This window comes from Lepisma saccharinum, chromosome 28 (genome assembly GCF_977018435.1).
Source record: "Lepisma saccharinum chromosome 28, izLepSacc3.1, whole genome shotgun sequence".
Lineage (NCBI taxonomy): Eukaryota > Metazoa > Arthropoda > Insecta > Zygentoma > Lepismatidae > Lepisma > Lepisma saccharinum.
The window spans coordinates 45,618,988-45,646,334 of record NC_139256.1 but is presented as its reverse complement, the minus strand read 5'-3'; the positions used below and the strand labels follow the sequence as shown (position 1 = coordinate 45,646,334).

At 39.3% G+C, this 27,347-nt stretch overlaps 2 protein-coding genes across 3 annotated transcripts in view; one reads left to right on the top strand and one right to left on the bottom strand.

Moving 5' to 3' along the window:
• LOC145980659 (TNF receptor-associated factor 4-like) overlaps positions 1-7,380 on the bottom strand; it is a 123,156-nt gene extending 115,776 nt beyond the window's left edge. Inside the window, exons 1-3 of one of the 2 annotated variants that reach the window (XR_014440868.1) lie at positions 7,273-7,380; positions 4,216-4,362; positions 8-313 (exon numbers count right to left, since the gene is read on the bottom strand). The gene's annotated coding sequence lies outside the window, so the exon portion shown is untranslated. Of the gene's footprint in view, positions 1-7; positions 314-4,215; positions 4,363-7,272 lie in introns of those variants that run through there. The other variant, XM_083113712.1, reaches the window with a different exon arrangement.
• Positions 7,381-24,014: 16,634 nt separating this feature from the next.
• On the top strand, positions 24,015-24,857 carry LOC145980931 (uncharacterized). Its single transcript, XM_083114016.1, has one exon. It carries the CDS (start codon positions 24,015-24,017, stop codon positions 24,855-24,857), a length of 843 nt encoding a protein of 280 aa, XP_082970142.1.
• The last annotated feature ends 2,490 nt before the right edge of the window (positions 24,858-27,347 follow it).

The window sequence follows — 27,347 nt, the reverse complement described above, 5'->3', positions numbered from 1 at the left end:
TGACGTGAAAGTTTAAGCCCACACTCATTACCACATTCAACTTCAACTCTGCAGATTAACTGATGATTTTCTAATTCTTCCTTCTCCACCTCTTTCAAGCAAAAGGAACAAGTCTTGTAGCCTGCTGTTGGCATTCTTATTCTCAGCCCGACACACAACCTTATTTGTAGGTAATGGTTCTACTGATCTTCACAGTAGCAATGCTGACTGGAGATAAGTCTATCTAACATTTACTTTCACTAATCTCTTGAAATGAAGTCTTCTTGAACACGTGGTATAATCTTGAGATGAGATGTGTAAAGAAACCGTTGATCTGAAACAGAAGAAAGAAAAAATGTACTGAGACAGTTTCAAAACCTTAAGAATTAATACTAATAAAGTAGCACCTCTACAGCGACAAAAATATACCCACGATAGAACAAATTTGCAAGAAATATTTTCCCGAAAGTTATGTTAATACGTATATTCCGATGAGGTATGGTATACGATAACAATAAATGCTCCGGGCATCCTACTAACAAAATAAACAGAAAAAATATTTCTTTTCTCTTACTGATTTTTGTCTCTATGTGTGTGATTTATTTGCTACAGTGGTCATTTCAAGTTCATGTGCCTTCTTATTCAACAGGGTGTCTACATTAAACCTCCCTGATTTCAAGTTACAATTGTGAGGAAACTATTCGACAGAGCCTTTCGGCTTGCGGCATCATGTAAAGCAACTAGTGTTGCTCACGGGACGGGACAAACCTTTTGAAATTCGAGACGGGACGAGACAGAATGCCTGTCTCGTCTCGTTTTCGAGACGAGACACGAGACGGGACGGCTTTTGAAAAGTCTCGTCTCGTCTCGAATGTCTCGAAAAAAAATAAAAGCAGAATATTTAATCAGTTGCAAATACTTGTTTGCTTGGAATAAAGTATAATTATAAAAGTGACATAAATGCAAAGCAGAAATGCAAATAATTATAAGATTACGACAATATCCAAACTACATTTGAAATGAGAAAAATGTGAACACTTGATTCATCTTCAAATACGAATTTGAGAGAACTATGTAGAAAGACAACACGCTAGCGAAAGTCGCCACTGGACCTGTAGTTCGACCTTCGGTACTATAGTTAAGCATTTCAGGAAAGTTTGCTGGAAGCTCATCAAGGGTCCTATTACTTATCGCAGGAATGCCTCTCTGTGCGCAGCATTGCCAACATATGTGAATCTCTTTTGTATTCGAGTTCTTACTCCAGGGGTGCGTCAAGTATCTGAGCGCTCAGCGAGCAAAATCATTGTGTGCGTTGTTGCCACATTCCACATACATCTTTACTCCGTTCAATAAAAATCTGTATAAAATCGGTTTCGTAACGTGAATTGATAATGATAATGGATTTTAAATCCAGATGCAAAGAGCTTCAAAACGACCAAGATCGTATTTGTGGAACTGCCCAATACTAAGAAAAAGTTGTTTCACAAAATTCACCAGAACTTTTTTTTTACCAACTTTAAAATTCTCAGAAAATGACGATTTGTTTAAAAACCTTTCTGCCTGCCTGCACCATACTAAAATTTCATGACGATCGGACCACACGTTTTCTATTTATAGAATTTCAGAGAGAGCGATCGTTTGGAAAAAAAAAAGAGCGGCACTTTTTTGTTTGCACGACGTTGAAAGATCGAAGGTATACCCGAAAGAAATTGGTTAGCATAGAATTAAAAAAGCTAAATTTTGATGTAATTAGTTTTTATGTTGGCCTACTGTTAATTTTTAATTGGAGTCCACACTCGAGTATCCATAATTTTCAATCCCCATTCTAATTTAACATCATCTTGACTATATTTTCAGTTATTATTAAAGTAAACAATATCACATTGTTTGGGAGAGACACATGGGGTCATCTCATTTAGAACGACATTCCTCATTTTTCTAACCATTGATATTATTTTCATTATTTTGAAGGTAGTTCCGAGATTTATTTTATTAGGACATATTAAGGGTTGCCAAGACACCCCTCTAGTGCACACCTACAACGTTTTCCTTCAACAGAACACCAAGACTACCTGTATAAATTTTGAGGGTCTACTTGTCGACCTCCGTGGTGGAGTGGTTAGCACAGTGCGCTCCAACGGCAGGGGTCCAGGGTTCGAATCCCGATTAGGACATGGACGTTTGTGTTTGTCCCATTGAACATCCAAAGAATGTAGAGTGAATCTAGAAACAAGTGAAAAGCGAGGGAAACTGGCGATTAGAGTAGTCCGTTGAAAAATTGTCGGCAGGGCTTCTGATTGCCATCGCCAGAAATTTTTGCAGGGGGATCGGGAAAATCATAAAAGTTGAATAGTAGGAAAAAAAGTATTATTACCACGGTTATAAATGTTATCATTATACAATAATACCTATAATAACTAACAAAAATAAATTTTATTCGAAATGATAGTAATATTAATAATATATGTATTCGATCCAATGCATTATTAATTTGATTTTTCTGTTCGAATACTAACTAAATTAACTTCATTCCTGTTCTTAACAATAAGAGTAACAAACTTTCCTGTATCTATAATGAACGATGGTAATTTCCATGGGGGTCCACCGACCCGTTCGATGCCCTTCCCCTCCCGTCGCCCATGCTGCCATGCAGGAGACCCGGGTTCGAATCCCGGGGTGGGTGGATGATGTAAGATCGGAATTTTTCCGGCCTTATACCCTCAAAGAGAGACTGTGGCAAACCCAGCATCAAATCAATGGATACCTGGGGACTACAGGCGGCCGGAGCGTGGTGCTCATCACATCACATTCAAAATTTCCGAGAATGAGAATGTGTGGGGCCCTACCTCTATCCCAACAATCCCTAAATGTGGGTTTAAGGCACGGTGCTATATGCACGGGGAACCTCGTACAATAATGTCAGGAGCACAATAAGGAACATTGCCGTGTCTCTCTATATCTCGGTCCTTTAGAGCCTTTCTGCCTGCACCGTACTAAAATTTCATAACAATCGGTAACCCGTTATTTATTTATAGAATTTCAAAGAGAACGATCGTTTGTAAAACTAAAAGAACCCGGAACTTTTTTTGTTCTCACGACGATAACAAATAGAAGTCATACTTCCCATTTAAAATTCAGAAGTTGAATTCAAGATGGCGGACATAAAGATGGCCGCCGACAGTGCGGGTGGAGTCAATGTGGTTCCCCCTTGGCCTGATAACGATTGGTCATCACCATTTCCACGTTGCGCGCTGCAGTGGCCTTGTACCGAGGGTGTTAAGTGACTTTTTGAGCCACCATGTACTTTAATGTTGATAATATTAACCCATTGTTCGACAACCCTCGAGATGGTATGGGGCTGCCGACTGCCAGTCCCCCTCCCACGATCCTACCTACAGGTGTGGAGATCTTCAACCAGAAGTGGGGTGACGTGGAGTCAGCACGTTGAACCCCGAGCCGTTATATATCTAGACTGCAAATATTTACTCAATTTTTGATTTTTTCAGAAGCAGTAAAAATGTATAACAGATAACATTTGTAATAAATATGAATAAATATAATAAAGTGACAAATAAATATTAATACATGTATAATTATGTGACAAATAAATAAATAATAAATACATAAAAATAAAAGATATTAAATTACTCGGATATTTCAGTTCAAGGGTGATGTAAGTATGTGTGTAGCAATTTATTTCCTTTGAAATATACTTATGGGTCAAAATGACCCGTTGCTCCTTTTAGGTAGGGAGGTTACGCAGGTCTTTCTAGTGTTAAATATCCAACCCACGTATTACACGTAGCTATTAGTAATGTTCTCCCCAGTGGCAAACACTCCCTTCTAAACAGGGGTAGCGGAAGCTATAAAACAATCACCCGCCACTTCATATTTCAAGTATGTATGTATGTAAATATGTATGTATCCATGACACTTTTAAAGTCCAATACCCACCCTTGAGAATATGGAGTTGTTCTCCCTTCTCCGAGAAATAAGCATACTTCACCGATATACTTCTGCCATTTCAAGTTTATACAGCTTCAACTTCATAAAACCCGTAGATAAAATGAACAAAACGTCAGGGATCCCGGGTTCGAATACAGTTCTGGTCATGGCTCCTCTTTGTGAGTGTCCCTTCATCAGTCTCATCATCACTCATCCTAACAGTCGCGATCGGCCAAAATTGGTTAAATAAAAATAAAATTAACTTTATTAGATATGTTCTGATCTACTTACACTGTATATCTGTAGAAAGCCTCACTCAGGATCCTCCAGAAACTCCTCCCAACGAAGGGTGGCGAAATGTTCAAAGGGGCTGAAGCTTAGGCAAATGTATTCATGGGCATTTTTCCACATTCACTGCCATCCATGCCGAGCAGTTTCCTGAAAAGGAATTGAAAAAATTAAAATATTGCGCACAGTTTTGTGTTATATAAGCCTATTTATTTGTACATGGAGTGAATGAAAATACTACAAAGTACGTACATTTTCAACTGATTCTCGAAATTATACGATTTTTCTAAACTTAAATTGGTCATGTTTACAATCCCCCAAAACAGAAGATTATAAAATGCTCTGGACGCACAGTATAGAGAACCTCACGAACATAAGAGTCTGGAGGGAAGTAGTGGACAGTTGCTTCCCCCAAAGGAATGTCAAAATAATATTACATATTTCTCGCACTTCATTTTCATTTCAGACACAGTAATTTGAACTATTGTGAAGGACTGGTAATTACATGAAACATTGGTTCACTTCATTGCCCTTGTCCACAAATTGCCTTTCCCCCCCTTAAAAAAATATGATTTACACCCAGTAGCCCATACTTCAAAAATGCGTTTAAGCAACAGCTGATAAATATATTTTATGAACTCTTACAAAAAATTCGCGAAAACGTTTTTGTTTAATATTTCCCATACAAGTTAACTTTACCACTCTCAATATCCCACTGCTTTATTTTCGTTTTGTTTTTTACTTTAAAATTTTCACAGATCTGCTCCGCTATGTTCCCTCAGTCAATAACAATAGAAATAAAATTGTGGATTGAGTACAACCAATTACTTTTCGACTTTAGGAACACGAACACCAACAAAGCGTCAGTCGAAGTCAGAAGGGTCTCGTAAGTGAGAGGTAGAGAAGCAGAAGGAAAAAAAGTGAAAGGAATATTTGAAGAAACGTAGAAGAAAGGAAATCGAGAAATGGAAGAGAAGAATAGAAATTGAAGAAGAGGAACAGGCAGGGATGAAATACAGGCCCGTAGCAAGAATTTTATTTCGAGGGAGAGGGTCATTCCTTATCAGCAGCCGCCATTTAAGGGGCGAAAAAGTAGACCGTAGAAGCCGTGAAGACGAATTTCCGAGTACATTACAACATATTATACAAGATGTTGAATCCTGCTAATGAAGTAAAGCTAATTACCACTATAGAGCATTTCAAAAGAAACATTTTTAGGATTTCGGTTGGGGTTTCAGCCCCCAGAGCCCACCCCCTGGCTACTCTGGTGTAATGGTGTAAGAGTGCTCTTTTACTGCCTCGGCTTTTAACCAGAGCAAGGATATTTTATTCCTCGGAGACTGTTGAATGATTTTAGTAACAATAAGGGACTGGTTCCTGTGTAATGCGACTGGTGCAAATATCCTAAGTACTGACGCATCCAGTAAATCAACAACAACAAAGAAAGGTGGAGAAAGAGTAGCCATGGTAACTGCAGCAGCTGGTGGCTCTGAATTTGGAGAAGGGCTACTAGGAAAAATGGGGTAATAGAGAGATTTATATAAATAGTTACACATACACATTATGAAATGAGGTTCATAACAAAACACGCACTAATATTTAATTTGTGCTTTATTAGGAACCCAATTTTCTAATAAGAATGTGTAACTATTGATCTAATTTTCTCTATTGCCCCATTTTCCCTAATAGCCCTTCCCCCTATTCAGAGCCACCAGGCGCAGCTGCAGTAGGGCCATCCTGAAAACGTTTCGTCCGACCCAAATTTCCTGCCAACCGGTTGCAGAGATGTCGTTATGGAAAGTGCAATACAAAATTTAAAAGCTGCGATTTCTTCTCTTTTACCACCCAATGTACATTTTTTCGATTTTTTCATGAAGCAAGACTTTGCAAATATTATATATCAAAACACTCAAAACTGGGTCGACAGAAATTTCCATAAAACGTCATTATGGAAGATGAACATCAAAATCCTTCAAAATAATGATGGCATTTAACACGTACACGGTACCCTCCGAGACGGAAGAGGGACGTAAAATACAATACTTTTTATCACATTGTATTGCCCCTTAGGGCAATCAGCCCCACCTCCTGAGTGTTTTGGGCCCTTTTGAAGTGTTTTAACAGTTAAATGAAAAATCAATTTCCTTTTCGCAATACAGATGAAAGTCCGTAACGTGTAACGGAATAACATAATGGAATATTTATCTTTGGTCTTATTTGAATATGTCTTGGAGTCCCGCTGAATATATTTCGTGGGAAGTAACATTTTAAATACCACATGTAAGTATTAAAGCGGTAAAAGTTCGTGAATGAATTACCATGTTTCTTTCTTCTCTGACAATAAGGAAGAGAGTGGTTGCGAGTGAGTAATTCGGCAGATGGACCACTTCCTACATATTAAATAAAAATGAACTTCTATAGTTGCTTGCAGTGCACGTTTATTCGTCCAGTTGAGCTAACTCAGATTGTTCATATGTCTAAGTTCATCTACAATAAACGAAAGGGCAGCTCTTTCTATACAATGATCGCGTCGAAGAGTTTCCAGATCAAATTGCGATTGTTGACCGACAACATATATTTCTTCAACATCTATCTTCGATATAAGCAACACAATTTGTTGAAATTTTGGTATTACACAAAATTTCTGTAGCCTATAGAGAACATTCCGGGGCCCTACACCTCGTCTCTCCTCCCCGCTACGCCACTGCTTCGAGGTTACCCGCTGTTTCTCATTGTGCAACAGCAACAGGTAATCAGCCGATTCGTGGGATAACTTTGAGTTTACTCTTTCTCGCGAGCAAATCGACGTTGGTCCAAACGAGCGGGGAATTACTTTATGGACACCATAAAAATCACAATCTTCGCCTGTGGAATTTCGCAACGGCTAAGCCACAGAGAATCTGGGACTTTCAACGCGGTGATACTGCTATGCTAATATATAAGCAGCCACCCCACCCCATGCATTATACCTATATCTTAAAACACATTTTGATATACTCGTATTTCGGATACGACAATCTAAACAGAAAACGTAAACGTGTAAAAATAGTGAAAACTTACCTTCGAACGCCAGTCTCTATCTCCACTGTCCAACACGCCAGTATAAACTCAACTATTATGGAAAAGCTGTTCAGATAAGGCGACCTTCAACCATCGATAAAACCACTGCTCCCTTAAGTTGAGTCTGGGGCTTGTTCCAGGCGTGTCATTCCATTGGTAAAAAAAAAAAGTCCGCGCGTTCATTATATCCCCATCGGCAACCCTTTGATAAAACTTAACACTGGAAACAATAGCCAACAATAGCCAGACCGCTTCCGATAAGCGCGTGCACTCAGACGTTGTTGCCACATTTTCTTTACATTTCTTGTAGTTGCAAGGCGGAGCAGGCGGGTGCGTGAGTCTCTTCTCTTTACATATTGTTTAATTTGTTTGTTTCTCTTTCTTTTTCTTTACCCTTTCCTTCAATTTGGCAACATCGCTTTCCTACTCCAGTTTCTTCAAAAGAAAACCGCCCGCTTGGGTGTTTCTTTTAACAAAGAGCACCGCTCCCTTTGTTAACCGCTGGGGATATAATGAACGCGCGGACTTTATACATGAAAAGTGAGCTCTTTTACGACACGTGACTCAGCTCAAACAAGGAAGAAGGAAAGCAACTACGAAAAGTGAATTTACTCCAATCAGAGCAACGATCTTGGGTGGTGTATGACTCAGCAAGCTTTTAGGCTTTGTTGTGTTCGTGGTAACATTGAGTGGAAGTTCTCTGAGGATACGAACATCGTGAAAAAAATAACAATTTTTATCTCGATAAAGTACTTCGTAATGATATTATAGTATAATATAATACTTTAATTCACCTTCAGAATGAGCCCTGTAGTTGATGAGCGATAGGGGCAGTTGCTTCGTGTCTCATGCTTGATTACTACAAATCTTGTATTTTCATTTACTGTTGCTTCATAAATATCACGACTGGGATAAAGAACTTTACAAAATATAATGTGACATTCATCACCAAAAATAATGGTCAAGTGGAAGAAAAGGCTCCACAGCCTTAACTTCGCCATGTAGAAGAAGACGAAATACATAAATAAATAAATAAATAATAGGTTCTTCCTTCGACATTTGTAAGCAATGCGTGCTTCAAAGAAAACCCGCACGGACTTGGTGCTAAGCTGTTGCGTGACGCTCTCGCTACTTGGGATCCAGGTTGGTGTCCTGGCTGGGGTATTGGTAATTGAGTACCCAAATAGTAGTTTCCATAAGATTTATTATTTTTCTATATTTGTATATATTTCCAACGTAATTTCTTGTAAAATGTATTAGAACTTTTATGTAAGAACTTTTTTAAGTATTCCAGAGAGTTAAAAATAAGAGTTTGTATAAAATTAAGGACATATAATGCTAAATACAAAAAGTAACTCAAAATGTGTTCTAACTAATTATGGAATCCAAGGAATTTTAATAATTTATACTTGTTCTTTTGATAGGAACAGACAGATATATAATACCGATTGTTGGTTTTCTCTTTCTTTCTCTCTCTCTCTCTCTCTCTCTCTCTCTCTCTCTCTCTCTCTCTCTCTCTTTGTCCGGCTTGATTGATTGATTGGTTTGCTTTATTTTACTTCGATTTTTGTGCCACTTTTCGCTAATTTGCGAAGATGGGGATGAGTGTTGATATGATGAAAATGTTTAATGGAAACTCACAAACATCCATGGCCATGTCGGGATTCGAACCCGGGACACCTGGCGTCGTAGCGCTCTCTGTCTGGCAGACAGACAGGTCGTTCGAAATATTAAATAAATTCTTGTACTAATATCTCATACTTCCTCTTTCATTGCATGAAATTTTATATTTGCATGATGTAATAAAGCTAGTACCCAAGGAGGGGCAAGGTTGCCATGCCCCCTCGAACTATCCTTTTTTTGTTAAATGTGAACCTATAAAAAAAACTACTAAAATATCATTGACAATTTTTCATGTTATTAAAGATTTTCGATTTTTTCCTTGCATAAATTACTTGCAATATTGGTAATTTCGTTTTATAACTTTTGAGACATGGTCTTAATTGTAACAATCATTGGTAAGACCGTATCAATTAGTTGTACAGGTATTTTCTACACAAAGAATTAGCATGACTGTTCAGTGGTACTGGTAAAGGAAAATTAAATAGAAATTTGAAAACATTGTTATTTGTGGAATATAGAACTATTGGAATACACCTGAGAATAGAATGTAAACAATAAGCACAAAATAACCACATCGGTGGCTAGCACAGGACGCTATAACGCCAGGGGTCCCCGATTCGAATCCTCGCTTGGGAATGGGTTCTTTGTGAATGTTCCTTCATGAATTTCACCATGTCATCAGTCATCCTCATCTTTGCGATTAGCCAAAGTGACAGAAAGGTGAATTAAAAACCAATCAATCTGTAGAATGGCAATTAACAAAACTTTACTTCTGTTATTGCTGTTTAGTAATTTAACTTAAGAGAGTCAACCGACCGGTTCGATCCCTCCATCCAAGCCCAAGGAGACACTAGAAAATATTAGAAATTCATTCAGCTCGCCAATTCTCTCCTTCACAGTTTGAACTGGTTCGATTATTATATCACAAGATTAGAACCTTATGGGTCAAAGTGCCCTGAACCTCAATTTTTATAATTAAATGCAATGCTTTAACTTTATCATATCTTGTTAGTGAATAATCTAAATTTGTCTGTTGGATAAAAATTCAAGTATTACCCATAATTAAGTTGGAAAGTTCAGGGTATTTGACATATTATTAGTTTCTTTTTGATTTACATGTTTTTTTTATTGTGTCCCACCCATAACAGCAAAAAACAACAAATTTCGCCTTTAACTGTTACATTTGCCCCTCAATTCCACTAAAATATTTAAAGGTGAATGTTTTTCTTAAATAATTTATTTTTCATGATTTTAGAATTAACTGAAATTAAAATAAACTTCATTGCCTTGTAATCAAGGCGCCCCGGGTTCGATAACCGATGGAGGCACATAGAGGTTCGGATCCTACTTTAAACTGTAGGTTCAGTCCTCATTAGCATTTTCGTGCATAAAGTGGACTTACAACACGAAATCAATCAATCAATAAAATAAACTTCTAATTAAGTGAAGAGGCAGTGTTTTGTCTGCCCCACGTGTGACACATAATTGTTCACATTTAGCTACAAATTTGGGAAAGAATTTTGAGGGTAGTTATGTTTAATCAAGTGTTAAGTTTCATATTTCATTGCACAGAAACTGCAAGATAAATGTTGCTTAACTATCAGTAGAATAGTTACTTTAATACGTATGAAAAATATAGTCCCCGTGTCCCAGCCGTGACAATGGAATGTCCATCCATTATTTAGTTCCCATAGTTATATTGGAAGATCAATCTTGGTAATTTATGTTGCGTTAAAATGTATTTTCTAGGTCATAAAATTCACTAAATTGTTATCACTATGATTATGACTTAACAGCTTCTGAGATACGATATCCCACTTGAGATCGACTGTTGCATGTCACTGTCAGACAGTTAGATCGAGGTAATTTATGTTACACACTTCTACGAGGGCGATTAAATAATTATTGTCCCCGGCGTACTTAAAGTATATGAATTGCAATGAATGATGGGGATATTGTAGCCTAATGTCTTAGATGCCTATATGCCAAATTTCAGAACCGTAGGTGCTATAGTAAATTTGTTTTTCTCGTTTTTGGTGTGAGAGGTGGCACTTAGTTTGAAAAATGGAGAAAACCGAACAACGAGCTGTCATCAAGTACCTCCAGGAAAAGGGGCTAAACCCAAAGGAGATTCATGAGGACATGGTCAGTGTGTTGGGTGATGGGGCTCCTACCTACCAGGTGGTAAAAAACTGGTGCCGCGATTTCCGTTGCAGCAGGGAAAGCTGTCAACAGGCCCCTGGTGCTGGTCCTCCAACAACAGCATCCACCCCAGAAAACATTGATGCTGTGCATGACATGATTATGGCTGACAGAAGAATCACGGTGCAACAGTTAGCAGACATCATGCACATCTCTGTAGGCTCAGTGGAACCCATTGTGCATGAACACTTGGGATTCAGAAAGGTGTCAGCGCGATGGGTCCACAAAATGTTATCCCGTGAACAACAGAAAGACAGAGTTCAATGTTCAAGGGCTGGTTTGGAGCTGATGAGGGCAGACCTGAAGCAGTTCTGTGATAGTGTGTGACAGTGGATGAGACATGGCTCCACCACTATGATCCCGAGTCCAAACGACAGAGTATGGAGTGGCGGCACAGCAATTCACCTCCCCCCCCCCCCCCCGCAAATTCAGGGTGCAAGCATCAGCACGCAAGGTTATGGCCACAATTTTTGGGATGCGAAGGGTGTGCTCCTTATTGACTACCTGGTGGGACACACTGTTACTGGGGACTATTATGCAGCCCTAATCCCTAAGTTACGAGAAGCAATCAAGGAGAAACGGCGTGGGATGTTGCGGCGAAAAGTGCTGTTTCACCACGATAATGCTCCAGCACGCAGAAGCCATGTTACTGGTGCCGCAATCCATGCTGCTGGTTTCCATGTGTTGGAACACCCTCCCTACTCACCCGACCTCGCCTCTAGTGACTTTCACTTGTTCCCAAAGTTGAAGGAGCGCCTCAAGGGGATGCATTTTCCCTCAAATGCTGCTGTTATGGACGCTGCGGAAGAATGGCTCACGGCTCAGCTACAGACATTCTTTGAAGCTGGCATAGTGGCTTTACAGCATATGTGGAAGAAGTGCATTACTGTGAAGGGGGACTTTGTGGAAAAATAATACTGCTTATATGTCAGGGACAATAATTATTGAACCACCCTCGTATTACTTGGAGAGTCTAACGGTTCACCATATTTTGCTTTGTAGCTCTGTTAGTTTCTCAAGTTGATTGATTCATTTACTTATGGATTTAGTTTATTTTACTTCACTTGTAACGTGAGGTCCTGCTCACGTACCAAATGTATATAAACTCAGTGTTTTATTTTAATATATGTATATATACTTACGAATATGTTAATAGTTGTGTGGTAGTGTGGAACACACCTCATATATACATATATAAAATATAAACCCTGGCGTAGGTTAAGAATTTAGACAATTTGTTCTTTGTGCCAGCAAGCTGAGCTGGAAGTTATTATCGGTATCAACAATGCGTTGAAAGTTGCCGGTACGATCAAGCAGCCACGGTATTGCGAAAGTGCGGCGATTTGAAGGAAATGACGAAAGTTTAGGCTGTCTTTCCCACGTTATACCTGCCGTGTCCATTGGTGGACCGTAATTAAACTAACATCATGTTAATCTATGATTCATCGGCTATAAGAAGTTATTTGCCAAATTTTGCTACGTGGGAGAAGAAAGTAATGCCCGCGCAAAGCAAACCTTGTACACTTTATTTAAAGTTGATTCTGAACATTGCATTGTTTCTGTTTTTTCTTTTGTTCATTCTTTCTGTTACAAGCATCAATATATAAATACTTATTATTATTGTTGTTGTTATTATTACTATTATATTCATATATGGTATTTTGTGTTTGTCCTTTTTTCAGAGTGAACGATTACTGCCTAAATTTAGTTCTTGATTACGAGTTTATCCCCATATGATTCGTTGTAATAAAGGCATTAATTATCTTCTTATTCGTGGGGACTACCGTAAGTGGCCTATTTTAGTTTTGAAACACAGATAGAAAATGGTCTAAATACTTTCCCCATTTATAACGTCTTTCTTGAGATGAAACTACTGATACTAAAACTCAAGTTATAAGAGAATAATATAAATGACGAAAAAAAGGTTTCGAAGAGTTTAGTTTAATTTTCTTGCAAATAAATATGACGTTGGAAGAAATTAATTTTCTTAAGTATTAAAAACAACGAAAGTCACTTAGTGAAACGCAATTCCCCTATAGGAGAATTCTGTTACATTGCCCACCTTTGGTACGTTCAAGAAGACTTGACATCTTCTTCTCATTAGCAAGGACAGCCAAATGAGGCAGCTGGAATCCAGCATCCTGTTTTGAGTAAGACTTTTCGAAGTTTTCAAACATGAAGAGGTCCTTTCACATGCTGCATCGAACACTGGAATTGTTACAGAGAATAGAGTCCAGCGGAGATAATTCTGCCGTGCGATGCGCGAAACAACTAAAGAAGCAGTGTTGCTAATGGAGCAGATAGAAAAATCGCTGCAGTGCGCCGATGCACAGCTGTTACGTACAACAATAAAATTAGAGAATTCAGGTCTATCTAACGTTGAGTTTTAAACGTCATGCATTATACCAGGACTAGGATTAATATGTACTAACAAGTGGCTTTGTATGTAGCTACATACATATGGACTAAAAATTTGCAAAATATGAACTAACACATAAGTAAAATTACCAAAAATGCTGCAAAGAAGACTTCTTCATACGATTCCTTATTTGAGTGATTTCAAACAAAATAAAAAAATATATATATTATTTTTCATTGCATTAATGCACTGGTGGCGTTCTAACTTTTCACTCCCAAAACCCGTATACACTGGTATGGAACTGCAACGGCAGATAATAACATGCCAACGTGTTAAATCGCTACAATTGCACCATAACACTCCTCCTGAAGCAGTATTATTATTTCCTCTCTGAGATCGGCGACAGTCGGTTGCCTTTGTTGTACATTTACAAAGGATGCCGACTTCCACAACAATAACAAGTACATATACTGCCACTAGACGATAAGCTGCGCGGCTTTTTCTTTTGTTATGAACCAGGGCAGGCGCTAGTCATTTTGCCTCCCTGGGAGGTGGCGGCAGATGCCGCTCTATTTCGACCCCCCCCCCCGGGTCATTACGCAGCAACGGAAAATTGAAAATCAATATATTCCTAACTAAAACATCAAAATATAAAATAAATAATGAGACTTCTTATGCTATTTCAATACTATTCAGCGCAAAAGAATATCTCGCTCGATCACAGTTTTCAATAGGCTTATTTTTTTCTTCTCTTCAAATTTTGCCGCTCTGGACGATGGGACGGTTCGCCCTCCCCTTCCGCCGGCCCTGCTATGAACTTGGTCACCCATCAAAGCATGGCAATTTTAACACAGAAAACAATATGTATCGCATTAAGCAGCAAAAATGACAGCCTCCTCTATGCAATTTCTACAAGAACACGTGCCGGAGCCAGAGTTGAAATGATGTTGGAGCCACATCATTTATTTATTTTGAATAATTCCAAAATTATGAAATATGAACAATTTGTTGCTGCTGTTCGCTGCTCTCTTGCCAAAATGCTTTATTGGGATGCTAACACCATGGCTGGCTTCCTCCTTCATGAACTCGTGCACGTTGCTTAGAATTTCCCGAGCTTGGCTATGGAAGGTTTTTGATTTCAACATCGACAGAACTGGAGGCATTATGGAATTTAACGTTTATTAGCAAACACACACTTTTACATACACACACGCAATACACGCACACAACGTCAAACCGGTCAAATACTTAGTATAAAATAAAAATATGGTGCTTCCAATCCAACAAAACTCACAGCCACTTTACCTGCCTTTTCCCCTTCCTTGACAGAAATAGTGCTTCATTATTACAGTTGGCAACACTAGTTACTAGCTAGCCAATGAACATGCACTGCATAAAAGAAGCAAGCACTACGCCGTGCTATATTGCCACATTAGCGTCCCTACCGAACGGGGGGAACCGCGAGCTGGAGTGCTATTCAATTGTTTTCAATGATGTTTGCGCGAGTGTGTCCAGGAAAGGAATGACAATGTGGCAACAATAGCGAAGGTTTTCGAGCAGGGTAGAACACATGATGCTAAGAGAGAGGGAGACGAAACGAAAATTCGTTTCTACGCAACGGCAAATTTACGTGTGTGGCACTCTACAACTAGATATTTTCCTAGGATATCGAAGAAATCCATTAGGATTACTTTCGTTCCATCTTCATAACGCCGAAGAGTTTTGGGCCAAATCTCCGTATCACTTTTCAAGGATATCATATTACAGGAATAAAAATCTGAAAAAGTTACAGTTGTCTCATAATTGAATAAATATTTTTACCGTGCTGCACCTCTTACTCTACCACTCCAAAGTATGTTTGTGCTACACAATTACAGGCATCTATGGAATTCTTGAAAATTAAATATTTTGATTTTGATGTGTGCAAAGAGCGAACTTGCATCTAATGATTGAAAGGCGGCAAATCCGAAAAAAAATCATTTTTTTACCTGTCCGCGACACAAATATCTGTCCTGTACCTTCCTCGCAATAGCCCCATTCGGCGAGCCAGACAACTGCAAGGTGCATCTCAGAGGAAACACGTGACTACCAACTTCCGGCTTAAGATCATCTTAGCTGAATCGCCGGACGACAAAAAAGGTCACAAGCGGTCTGGTCTGTGAATGAAACTAGTCAATGCAACAACTAGCATACAAGCTGCAAAGGGAAAAATTACGGAGAATAAATATATTTAGGAAAGAATGAAAAAGGTAGCTACTATTCTCGGAAAGGGGGTAATATGGTATATCATCTTTGGTCATACGATTAATTGTATTTAAGTAATTAAAATCAATGTTGAGTTCATTTTCATATTCAGCTACATAATATTCCGTGTTCAATCAAATATTTGTTCTAAATAGAAAAAAATGTTACCACGTTAGGTCTCATTATTTAGCATTATTTAAAGTAGATTGTATTGTTCAAATCTTGTGTCGAAGTCACGCTCTTCGTTCTTTGAAGCAGCAAGATATTCAGTGAACGAGGTCTTCATATACAAGGGTTGGATAAAAAGTAATGGCAACACTGCTGTTCCGTAAAAGGGGCGAGTCACAGCACCACAAGCGTTTCGTGGTTGAATAAAGGAATGTCAGACGAGGAAGTATAGTGAGTGGGAGCGATTGTATGTTATTCAGTCAAAAACAGCAGTGCTCTGAAGCAGAGGACGAGAGTGCAAGCGCCCTAACAATATGGTTAGGCAACAAGAACAACGTCTATCAGGCAGACGGTCAACGCAGCCTACGTCTGCACCTTCTTGCAACACCACCTTCGTCTCGTATTAAGAAGGAAGCGACGGCACGGCGTCCCATCATCCTGCTTGACAATGCAAGGTGTCACACTGCGAACAATGTGACGGCGCTCCTGCATAACTGGTAGTGGGAGTTACTGGAACATCCGCCGTATTCACCGGTATGAGACCGTGTGATTACGACCGTTTTGCCAAAATGAAGGAACCACTGGGCGGGAAGAACTACGACACGCGCGAAGCCATCATATGTGCTATAGGGCGGTCACTGCGGGACATCGACAGAGATGGACGCGCTGACGGTGTACGACGCCTTCCATACGTGTGACAGAAGGTCGTAGAGATGAGGGGCGATTACTTTGAAGGAATGTAACACGTGCTCCTCTGCTAATACAGTCAAGTACCAATTATACCAGTGTTGCCATTACTTTTTATCCAACCCTTGTAAAACAATGAACTTCTCTCACTTCAAACCAATATTTCAACATTTTCAAGTACCATTTATTTATCTTCAGTACAAAAAATGTTGTCAGACATCGCCAAGTATAACTATATCCATCTCCGCAATAACATTATCCCAAATCGCATATATCTCCACGGACGCCGCCATCTTGTAAGGTCTTGTGCAGACGAAACGAGTCAAATTTTCCTTGACTTCCTATGGCTGCAAGATGGCTGTAAGCCGACTGAATGGCCGGACTCTTTCAATATTTAGACGTGACGCCAACTTCTGCCCGCCGAACACTAAACGTGCAAGATCTTCAAGCCGACTTGAAGTTGCCTGGCCCACCGAACGGGGCTATTGTCTTTTGTTTCATCTGGCATCAGTGGGAATACTTTCGTCTCTTATTTTTCTGAGAATAAGTGTGATTAATTTGTTTTGAATCGAATTTTGGCACTATAAAATTACGTCTTTGAACTAGAAACACCATGAAACGAACTTAAAACATTAAAGCCTATGTTTTACTACAAAGGAATATAAAAGGCAAATAGACAAAGACCGCACCTAGTGATGACTCTACTTAGATCAATAGCAATAGGTAATGCGATAATATCAGCTGTCAGGCAATGGTCATTTCAATAACCAACTGAAATTTCACTGCAATTACAGTTTTATTGGCTGTATGGATGGTTGGATGGCGTAGTGGTAACGTCGTAGACTTGTTACCAAGAGGTCTAGGGTTTGGTACTTGGTGGAGGCACATAATCGTTCGGATCCTACTTGAAACTGTAGGTTAAGTCCCGAGTATCCTATCTGTGTATAAAGTGGCCTTACAACAAAACTCAAACGAACTAAGCACCTTATTGGTGTTCTGTCATGTTCCAGTTGTCAAAAAGAAACAAAGATAACAGGACTTAAAAGTGAACGAATCAAGGACTATAGAGATCTTCAGGGCAGTGATAAATGTTGTCTGGGTGGTGTTTGGACGAGCCATGGGGTTAGCTGCGGGATGGGGGTGCTCCTAGGATTTAAACAACATCAATTGTGTCGTCACTAAGAGGTTTGAAAGAACAACCAGGCTAATGCATCTAACAAAAGGAGACTAGCTAATGCTGTTGATCAGAAATTTGTTTTAGGGGTAAGAAGGAGTTGCTGATGTTGACATAATTCATATCGGTATACAAAAATTGATGATTAGTCAAAAGTTATAATAGTTGGATCAGATGTAGATTTGCTGGTACTGCAGTTGCACTGACCCCGAAGTCCCTTGTCTTTCACACTATCCAAAAACTCATTCACCGAAATGATCATAGATATGTTTCCTCATGGCCAATAAACGGCTTCTTTTTTTAGGGGGAGTGGCGTTGCGGAAGATAAAACAGTAGAACTTGTTATCATCTGATGCAAAAGATCAGGCAGCCATCTTCAGCCAAGGAGGATGCTCTCAGGAAGAATTCATTACAAAAAGAAAAAGTTCATTCTTTTCTTGTTTCGATTGAGTAAATACAAACATCTAGATGAAGCTCGTAACTCTAACTTCATAATTGAAACAAGCAAAACGTATTAAAAAGCTCATTCTAATTTGGCTAGGCTCCCTCCAACTGCCTCACCAGCAGGTGAACATATTTACAGGGCTCACTTACAAATCCAGGCATGGTTTGGAAACAAACTACAACATATTGACTTGGGATGGAAAAAGAAAACTTGGCCAAGGTTTGAACCCAATTTCAACCACCCAATCTGTTGCTGCTGACGACGTTCTTCGTCTAATACCATGTGGCTGCAGGACTGTTCGTGGAGACTTCCGTGGTTAGCGGAGATCAGGATATAGCTGCTCTGCTATGTGCGAGCACTGCAACAGACTTTCCTGATACAATTCTCTAGTGTTTGCTCAAGAAAATTAACTACTTTTCAAAATTAGTTGTAGAATATCGTACATCGTATATAGCGTACTTATGTGTACATAAAATGAAGAATATTTTCAAAGAGGACTAGATATGTTACAATACATCCCGGGAAACTCTGGAGCAACGAAAACAATAACAAGTCCCTTGCGCAAGTAGGACTCGAAGGGTTCGATTAATGAGTGCGTGAGTGCATGGAGGGGAAACGCGGTCTCAGCCTCCACCTGTTTGCAGCAACGTGCACTGTTTTTGTGTCCACTCGCTTTCTCCCCTTCTCTACCGCTGTGCGTGGCGCTGCTCCTCAGATTCCCGATACAGAGTGTAATAGTAGAGAGGCAACACTTCGTTCCTACGCGTCAGCAAAAATTCGATGCGACTGGTGTTATGTTACATCCGGTGTAGCGGGGTACGAGCTGTTTTATTGTTGAGTCAGCAGAACGTGTCTGATCACGTTGAAGACCTCGGAATCGGTGGGGGAGGGGGTCAATGGATTTGTCACGTTGTTTCTTGATGTATGCTAACCTAACACGTGCGTATGTTTGTGTGTGTGTGTGTGTGGGGGGTGTGTGTGTGTGTGTGTGTGTGTGTGTGGAGGAAATACGCGCGCAACCATTGCGTATGATGCAAGGACATGAAGAAATGATTTAAAGATGGCGCCGAAGGTGCTGTACCCCCGAAAGCTTAGCGGCTAAGGTTATTGCTCTGTAAAACAAGAGGCGTCGAGGGTTCGATTCCTGGTAGAGCCAATATTGATTGATTGATAGATTGAGTTAGTTTTTTTCAAGTCCGTTTTATGCACGGCAAGACTAATCAGGATTGGACCTACAGTTGAAAAGTGGTGATTCGGACCACTATGTGCCTCCACCGAGTATCGAACCTGGGACCCCCTTGATTACAAGGCGACGATGTCAATATTGAATGGTCTCGATTAGCCTGTGTGTAAATAAAGGCAACAAAATGGTTGAGTTCGAAAATCGAGTTGGGTTAGTGGTTAATGTTGTCACCTGGCAATGAAGAGGTCGCGGGTTCGATTTTCTAGGTAGTTAAATTAGGCCAATTGTTTAGCCCCGCCATAATGGTCCCCGATTAGTCAATCTGTGCATAAATAGTGTTTGAATAAAATCAATATGGCGGCCTTGGGTTAGTGGTTAATGTTGTCGCCTGGTAATGAAGAGGTCGCGGGTTCGATTTTCTAGGTAGTTAAATGAGGCCAATTGTTTTGTCCCGCCATTATAGGTCCCGATTAGTCCATCTGTGCATAAATAGTATTTGAATAAAATCAATATGGCGGCCGAGTAGTGCTATTTGAGCGGTTCAAAATAACACTTGGTACGAGTGCTTTTTTAGCCTCTTTTTTTATCAATTGAATATCACTTTTTGACATATATTGACAATTTTTGTCGATGTTTTAGCGCTTAGCGATGTTTTAGCAAAATTTCCCATTTCTTCCCTTTTTTTCCCCACTCACACTTGGTACGAATGCCACGATCTTACGTGATATAACTTAACCTATCCTTTCTTTGTGCTAAACTACACGAGAGCCTCTACGTGCTAGTAGTGTAATCAGGCCGGTTCACAAACATTAAGTGAGGATAAAAAAAACCTCAAAAACTCACTTTCTCTCCACGTTCCGCGCCTCGTTTATTGCGCTGACGATGTTTCGCAGCGAAGAAAACAGCACCAAAACATCAAAAACTCACTTCAATTCACTGAAGTGAGCCACAGTGTTGCAAAACCTACGAAAATTTCATCAAAACCTCAAAAACTCACTTTCTCTCCACGTTCCGTGCCTGACGAAGGTTGGTATGGTACGTTCTGGAACCATCCTTTTGATCTACTTTTTTTATTATTTTACGATGTTTTACGGGTTAATCTAACCTACAATGAGAGAAAAGTGGACAGAAAAAAAAAAGCTCTGGCATCACTTTTTTAAGCTCCTCCTGCAATTTTTTTTGCTCTTATGCTCCTTTGACCTACACTTTTGAAATGACTTACGACATTTTCCTATAAGTCTGCTGTCTCCTCTTACTGTAAGGTCCCCCAGTGTAATCTACTACGACCTTGTGCTCTCAGCGTAATCTGCTACGATGTTGTTGTTTTTTTTAAAAAAAAACTCATGTGTGATCTTCTGCGGTGTGTGTGTGTGTGATAATCAAAATTATTTTTGTTAAGACCCTCAAAAAAAAGAATAAAAAATAATATCCCGCCACAGAGAGGGGGGTGCGTGGTGCCCAACACCAAGTTCTAAATGGTCATGGCTATCGAAGCCATGCCTCTGTAGAGTTTCACGAGTTATTATTTTTTTTTTATTTGCGCATCGAACTAACTTACATTGTATTTTATATAACCTTGTTGATTTTTTTTAGTATGTGGCAATTATTTTTTTTTTTACGAATTATTTTTTTAAAACTGTTCCGTGACCCTCTCGTTCTTCACGTCGTGGACGAAGGACTTCTCTGCGACCAGGATGACGCTGCATAGAGTATCCTCGGGCAACGGACTGTTGAACTCGCAGACGATCTTGATGTTGGTGCGATCGTTGACCACCACCTGCTTCCTTTTCGTCGTGTTGATGACGAACATCGGCCTGCGTGCTTTGAATTCGCTGGGCGTGTAGTACACGTCGACGCTTCCCTCGGTCACGCGTTTGTAAGCCGAGAACGCTTCGTAAAGTTTGAGGTAATCGTCTTTGGTCATGTCGAGGTTGTAATTTTCGCGCGGGAACACTTCGTTCCTCCCATTCTTGAGATAAACATTTTTGATCTTGGAGTCGTTGAATTCGCAAACAGATTTTTCCTAAGTCTTATCGTTTCCAAGATAACCCCACTTCCGGTCGCCATTTTGGATTTCCGAGCATAGGTTCTATTCATACTTTTTCTCACATATAGGTGTACATGATGAATCACCAAACAAATTTTTCCTAAGTCTTACCGTTTCCAAGATAACCCCACTTCCGGTCGCCATTTTCGATTTCCGAACATAGGTTCTATTCACATTTTACTCATGTATAGGTGTACGTGATGAATCCGCAAACAGATTTCTCCTAAGTCTTACCGTTTCCAAGATAACCCCACTTCCGGTCGCCATTTTGGATTTCCGAGCATAGCTTCTATTTACATTTTACTCACGTATAGGTGTACATGATGAATCCGCAAACAGATTTTTGCTAAGTCTTACCGTTTCCAAGATAACCCCACTTCCGGTCGCCATTTTGGATTTCCGAGCATAGGTTCTATTTATATTTTACTCACGTATAGGTGTACATGATGAATCCGCAAACATATTTTTCCCAAGTCATGAATTGGAGGGTTCTATGACCCTGTTTGTCAAAAATTCGAGATATTTGCAATTTAAGATTTTTAACGCTGGACTTGGAAAATTTTCGATTGATGAAAAAAATTGGTTCCATGACGACCTATACCAATTTTGGTATAGGAGGACAGAGGACACCGAGACTCGACCAACGCACTAAACCCGACCTCTCTACGACTATTCGTTCAAAAGTTACGAGTGATCAAAGTTTTGGGAGGGGGGTGGGCTAACTTCTTACCCCTTGACCCCGGGACCACCAAAACTTGGTATACGTATTCTACACCTCCAAAATCGACAGGGGGCATCTAACGATGCCGTATGGGGATGTTTTTCGATATATTTTTTCGATAACTCTTACCATTTTCGAGATATTTGCAATTTAAGATTTTTTTAACGCTGGACTTAGAAAATTTTTGATTGGTTCCATGACGACCTATGTTTATTTTGGTATGGGAGGACAGAGGACACCTAGACGATGCTAACGCAAGAAATCCCAGCTCTCTATGATCATCCTTTCGAAAGTTACGAGCGATGAAAAAATATTTTGTCAATTGGCCCACCCTTGACCCAGGACCTCTAAAAACTTTGTACACGTACTCTGCATCACCAATATCGACAAAAGGGTCAACGGGGAGGATTTTTGCACTATCTCTCTCTCTCTCACTGTTTTTCGAGACATTAGCAATTTAACGCTGGACTTGGAAAATTTTTCGACAGAGGGGTCAAATTTGGTTCTATGACAACCTATGTTTTTTTTGTTAGAAGATCAAAAAGGACACCGAGACTCGACCGACGCACTAAACCCGACCTCTCTACGACTATTCGTTCAAAAGTTACGAGTGATCAAAGTTTTTGGGAGGGGGTGGGCTAACTTCTTACCCCTTGACCCCAGGACCACCAAAACTTGGTATACGTATTCTACACCTCCAAAATCGACAGGGGGTATGTAACGATGCCGTATGGGGGTGTTTTTCGATATATTTTTTCGATACCTCTTACCATTTTCGAGATATTTGCAAATTTAAGATTTTTTAACACAGGACTTGGAAAATTTTCGATTGATGAAAAATTGGTTCCATGACAACCTATGTTTATTTTGATATGGGAGGACAGAGGACACCGAGACTTGACCGACACACTAAACCCGACCTCTCTACGCGTACTCTACGTCACCAAAAAAAATCTCCAAATTTTGTGAACTAAGTGATGCTTTGTTTGTGTGTAAAAAAAATGCAATGCTTTTTGCACTTGGTTATCATCACCTAACATGTTATTAATTGTTTTTTAAAATTAATTACAACTGAAAACTAATAATTCATATTGGCATGAGTTTACAATACCGGACCACTCTCCAATTTCTATGAAATTTCGCCTACTTACTTATTTCGGTGTCCTGATGACATATCTGTAGTTCATATTTGGCGGTCACTTCTTAAAATTGTACATTTACGTGTAAAACTTGTAAAATAACCTTGCGATTTACCACGGTGATTGTCTATACAAAGCAATTCGGAACCATCTTTCTTTCCTAATTCGTTAATGGTCTTCCTTTAAGCACAACAATCTTGCTACCTAGTGTATTGACGTCAGACGAGGAATGCCTACGAGACGAGGAATGCCTACGAGGTTAGGTTAGGCCTGTTAGGTTAGGTTCCATTAGCATAAATAGAAAGAAAAATTAATAATTTTCCTAACAGAACTATACCTTGTCTTGCCTAACATCAAAAGATATTCCGTGACGTCAGAACACAATGTTGCTAAAGTGTTGTGCGATAAATGACACCTATTCGTTGCGTTCTCTACAGCGTTGCCCGTTAATGGTCTTCCTTTACGCACAACAATCTTGCTACCTGGTGTATTGACGTCAGACGAGGAATGCCTACGAGACGAGGAATGCCTACGAGGTTAGGTTAGGCCTGTTAGGTTAGGTTCCATTAGCATAAATAGAAAGAAAAATTAATATTTTTCCTAACAGAACTATACCTTGTCTTGCCTAACATCAAAAGATATTTCGTGACGTCAGAACACAATGTTGCTAAACTGTTGTGCGATAAATGACACCTATTCGTTGCGTTCTCTACAGGGTTGCCACACTGTTGCATTCTTAGTTGTGCAAGAATGGCGGGACAGAAGAACGTTAATGTGCTGCAGTTCTTTCGATGGAGTGTGGAGGAGGATGGACGTGGCCTCATTAACAAATTAATGGATTTCGGTGTTTTGCCGCAGGAAGGTGATTACATGTGTCCACGCGGGCACGTTTTACAATTGTGCAAGGACCGTGCGTCGGTTGACAACTACACGTGGAAGTGTAAGAAACGGTTTGTATTGTCGAAGAAAAAAAGTCGGGCGTGCAATTACTCCGTTTCGGTTCGAAAAGGAACTTTCTTCGCTAGATCTAAATTGTCTCTGCTACAGATATGTGTGTTCGTCAAACTGTGGTCCTCCAATTGTGCACTGAACATTATTTGTGAGGAGGCTGAGATTTCACATAAGACAGGTATTGACTGGGCTTCCTTTTGTCGGGAGGTTTTGGAACATGCGTTCTACGATAATAGGGAGAAGATTGGAGGTGAAGGCAAAGTTGTAGAAATAGACGAGTCCAAGTTTGGCCGCAGAAAATACCATCGCGGTCACCGTGTTGAGGGACAATGGGTTTTTGGCGGGATTGAAAGAGGAAGCGGGCGGTGTTTTCTTGTTCCCGTCGAGAGAAGGGACGCGGGAACTTTGATATCTTTAATTAAGCAGTGGATTCTCCCGGGTACTACAATCATTTCCGATTGCTGGAAAGCTTACGATCACCTACAACAGGAAGGTTTCAAGCACCTCACAGTTAACCATAGCATCAACTTCGTCGATGCAGATACCGGCGCTCACACCAATAGCATAGAGTCGACTTGGAGGCATGCAAAGGACACTTTGAATTCTTCAGGGACAAAAAAGTATTTTATTCAGGATATCTAGCGAAATATATATTCTTAAAGAGGTGCCTACATTCAAATTTGGATCGCACAGTAGAATTCTTCAGGCTCGCCGGAATGCTCTACAACCCCCTAAAACCCCCTGACGATAACCAAGAAATTGAAAGTGACAGTGAGGGAGAAGACCATGTGGAGTGTGGACTCGTTTGATTAAATTAAAAGTGACAGTGAGGGAGACGACAATGTGGAGTGTGTACTCGTGTCATTTGGTAAGTTTGGCAACAGTGTATTGCACGTTGATTTCATGTTGGGAAAATGGCGTCTTCCGTTGAGCTACTGTTCTTATGGTAGAGTAACGTAACGTTAAAAAAACATAGTTTCTTTGCTTTTTTTCTCGATTTCCATACTCGACCGCCAATTATTAAATGCAGATTCGTGATTAGGAGTTCAGAATTAGTGAGTAGGCGAAATTTCATAGAAATTGGAGAGTGGTCCGGTATTGTAAACTCGTTCCTTTCTGACAGAGGACACCGAGACTTGACCGACACACTAAACCCGACCTCTCTACGCGTACTCTACGTCACCAAAAAAAATCTCCAAATTTTGTGAACTAAGTGATGCTTTGTTTGTGTGTAAAAAAAATGCAATGCTTTTTGCACTTGGTTATCATCACCTAACATGTTATTAATTGTTTTTTAAAATTAATTACAACTGAAAACTAATAATTAATATTATCTAAAATTACTAATTAATAGTATACAAATAATTGATATAATTTTTTTGTTCTTGTTGCTAGTGTTGGGTAATTATAGTTGTTGCAAAATATTAGCTCTCGCGTATGACAGTTTCTGAGTTTTGTTGGGTATATATAGCCGAATCGAAATTTTACTTGTTATGTTAAATTGTATGTTAGGGTACATGGTAGGAGAAATCATTGTATATTAGAGCGCTCTTTTAATGATTTGCCTATAACTGCATACAGGGCAGCCGTAAATTTAGCATAAAATATCCTGATCCTGTTTCTTCTAGCATGTGCGACGTTTGTTGTGGTGGGATCATTGGGGGAAATGTGATTCTCCCAGTATGCCATCTGACTTACTAGCATATGCGATACGAAGAACAGGTGTGTATGTGGCTTACTAGGATTAGGCTCATGGTAATGAGGTCCTAGTAGCTGAAATGTTGTCGGGGTATTTTGCATTTTTTTAAATTTTTTTTTTTTAAGCATAGCAGTGTGTTTTCGCTTATTTTAATATCAGGCAACAATGTTAGAAAATGGCCCCAAGAATACAATTTAAAATCACTAATGTGATATGAACCTTTTTTTTACTTGTGTGTATTTGAATATGAAAGTGAGGTACTTTAAATAATTGAGGGGAACAATCACAAATAAGCTTGCAACGGTATTGGGAGGTGTCACGAGTTCAAATTTTAGACGATTTCTGTTAATCTGCTAAGGCGATATCAGTACGAAAATTTGTAAAAAAGAAGAGGCAATTTTAGCTAATGGCAACGATGAGGATGAATAATGATAATTATGATGAAATTGATGTGTGGCACTTAGAAAACAAAACTTCAAAGTGTATTGCACCAACAGCTACCCCCTCCCCAAATACAAGGCAGTTAACAGAGGTGTATTTTTGTTGGTTTACGAGTCTGAGGGCTTAAGTTAGTATGTTCACTATAGCTATACATTGAAAACATTTCACTGAAAACAACGTTGAAACGTTTCGGTAAACGTTCTTATACGTTCTTAAACGTTTCAACGTTTATATAAGAACGATAAAAACGTACTGTGATACTCATCTTCACGATTAGTCAAACGTATCATTCATTCGCTGTTCATATTTTCCATCCTTAAATTCTAATAATTATGTATTTTATCTAACAACATATTAAATTAAATACCAAACATTATCGAGAAGCAATTCCCAAAACATTATATTAAAATATTAACATTATAATAAGTGTCCTTGCATAACCATTTCAGTCTTCAAACTGCTTCCAACAGCTTCCATACGTTGATTCGCAATTAGTCAAACATGTCAAATGTAACTGCTATTAGTAAACGTACGAGGAAAAATAAGTTTTGTAGAAATTCTCTTCTCAATAAGAATACTATATTACTACCTTTATTACATTAAATATTAATTAATTAATTAATTCTCTAGCACTCTTGATTCGGAAAATTCGTGGTTACAGTTCAATTTGTACTTATCCTGAGCAAAATTTATATATATTCTATTACAATCTTTACAGATTTCTTTTAGATTCATCTCCATCTTCGTTTTGGTCCTTTACCATCAGGTTTCCCAAACTAGATTCCTGTAAAATCTCCTTTATTCCTTTCTCATTCGTGCCCACCTAAGTATTTGTGATTTAATCATCAATCTAATAATACTTGGAAACTAACATAAATTATATACTTCTAAATTATGTAACCTTCACCATTCACTTGTTTCTTCATCCCCTTTTAAAATATTTTCCTAAGAATCTTATTTTCAAATACTCTCAATGTCAATGCAAGGGATCA

What these genes read in the sequence shown, in the direction of transcription:
- LOC145980931 (XM_083114016.1), top strand. Translation starts at nt 24,015, where the DNA reads ATGGCGGGACAGAAGAACGTTAATGTGCTGCAGTTCTTTCGATGGAGT.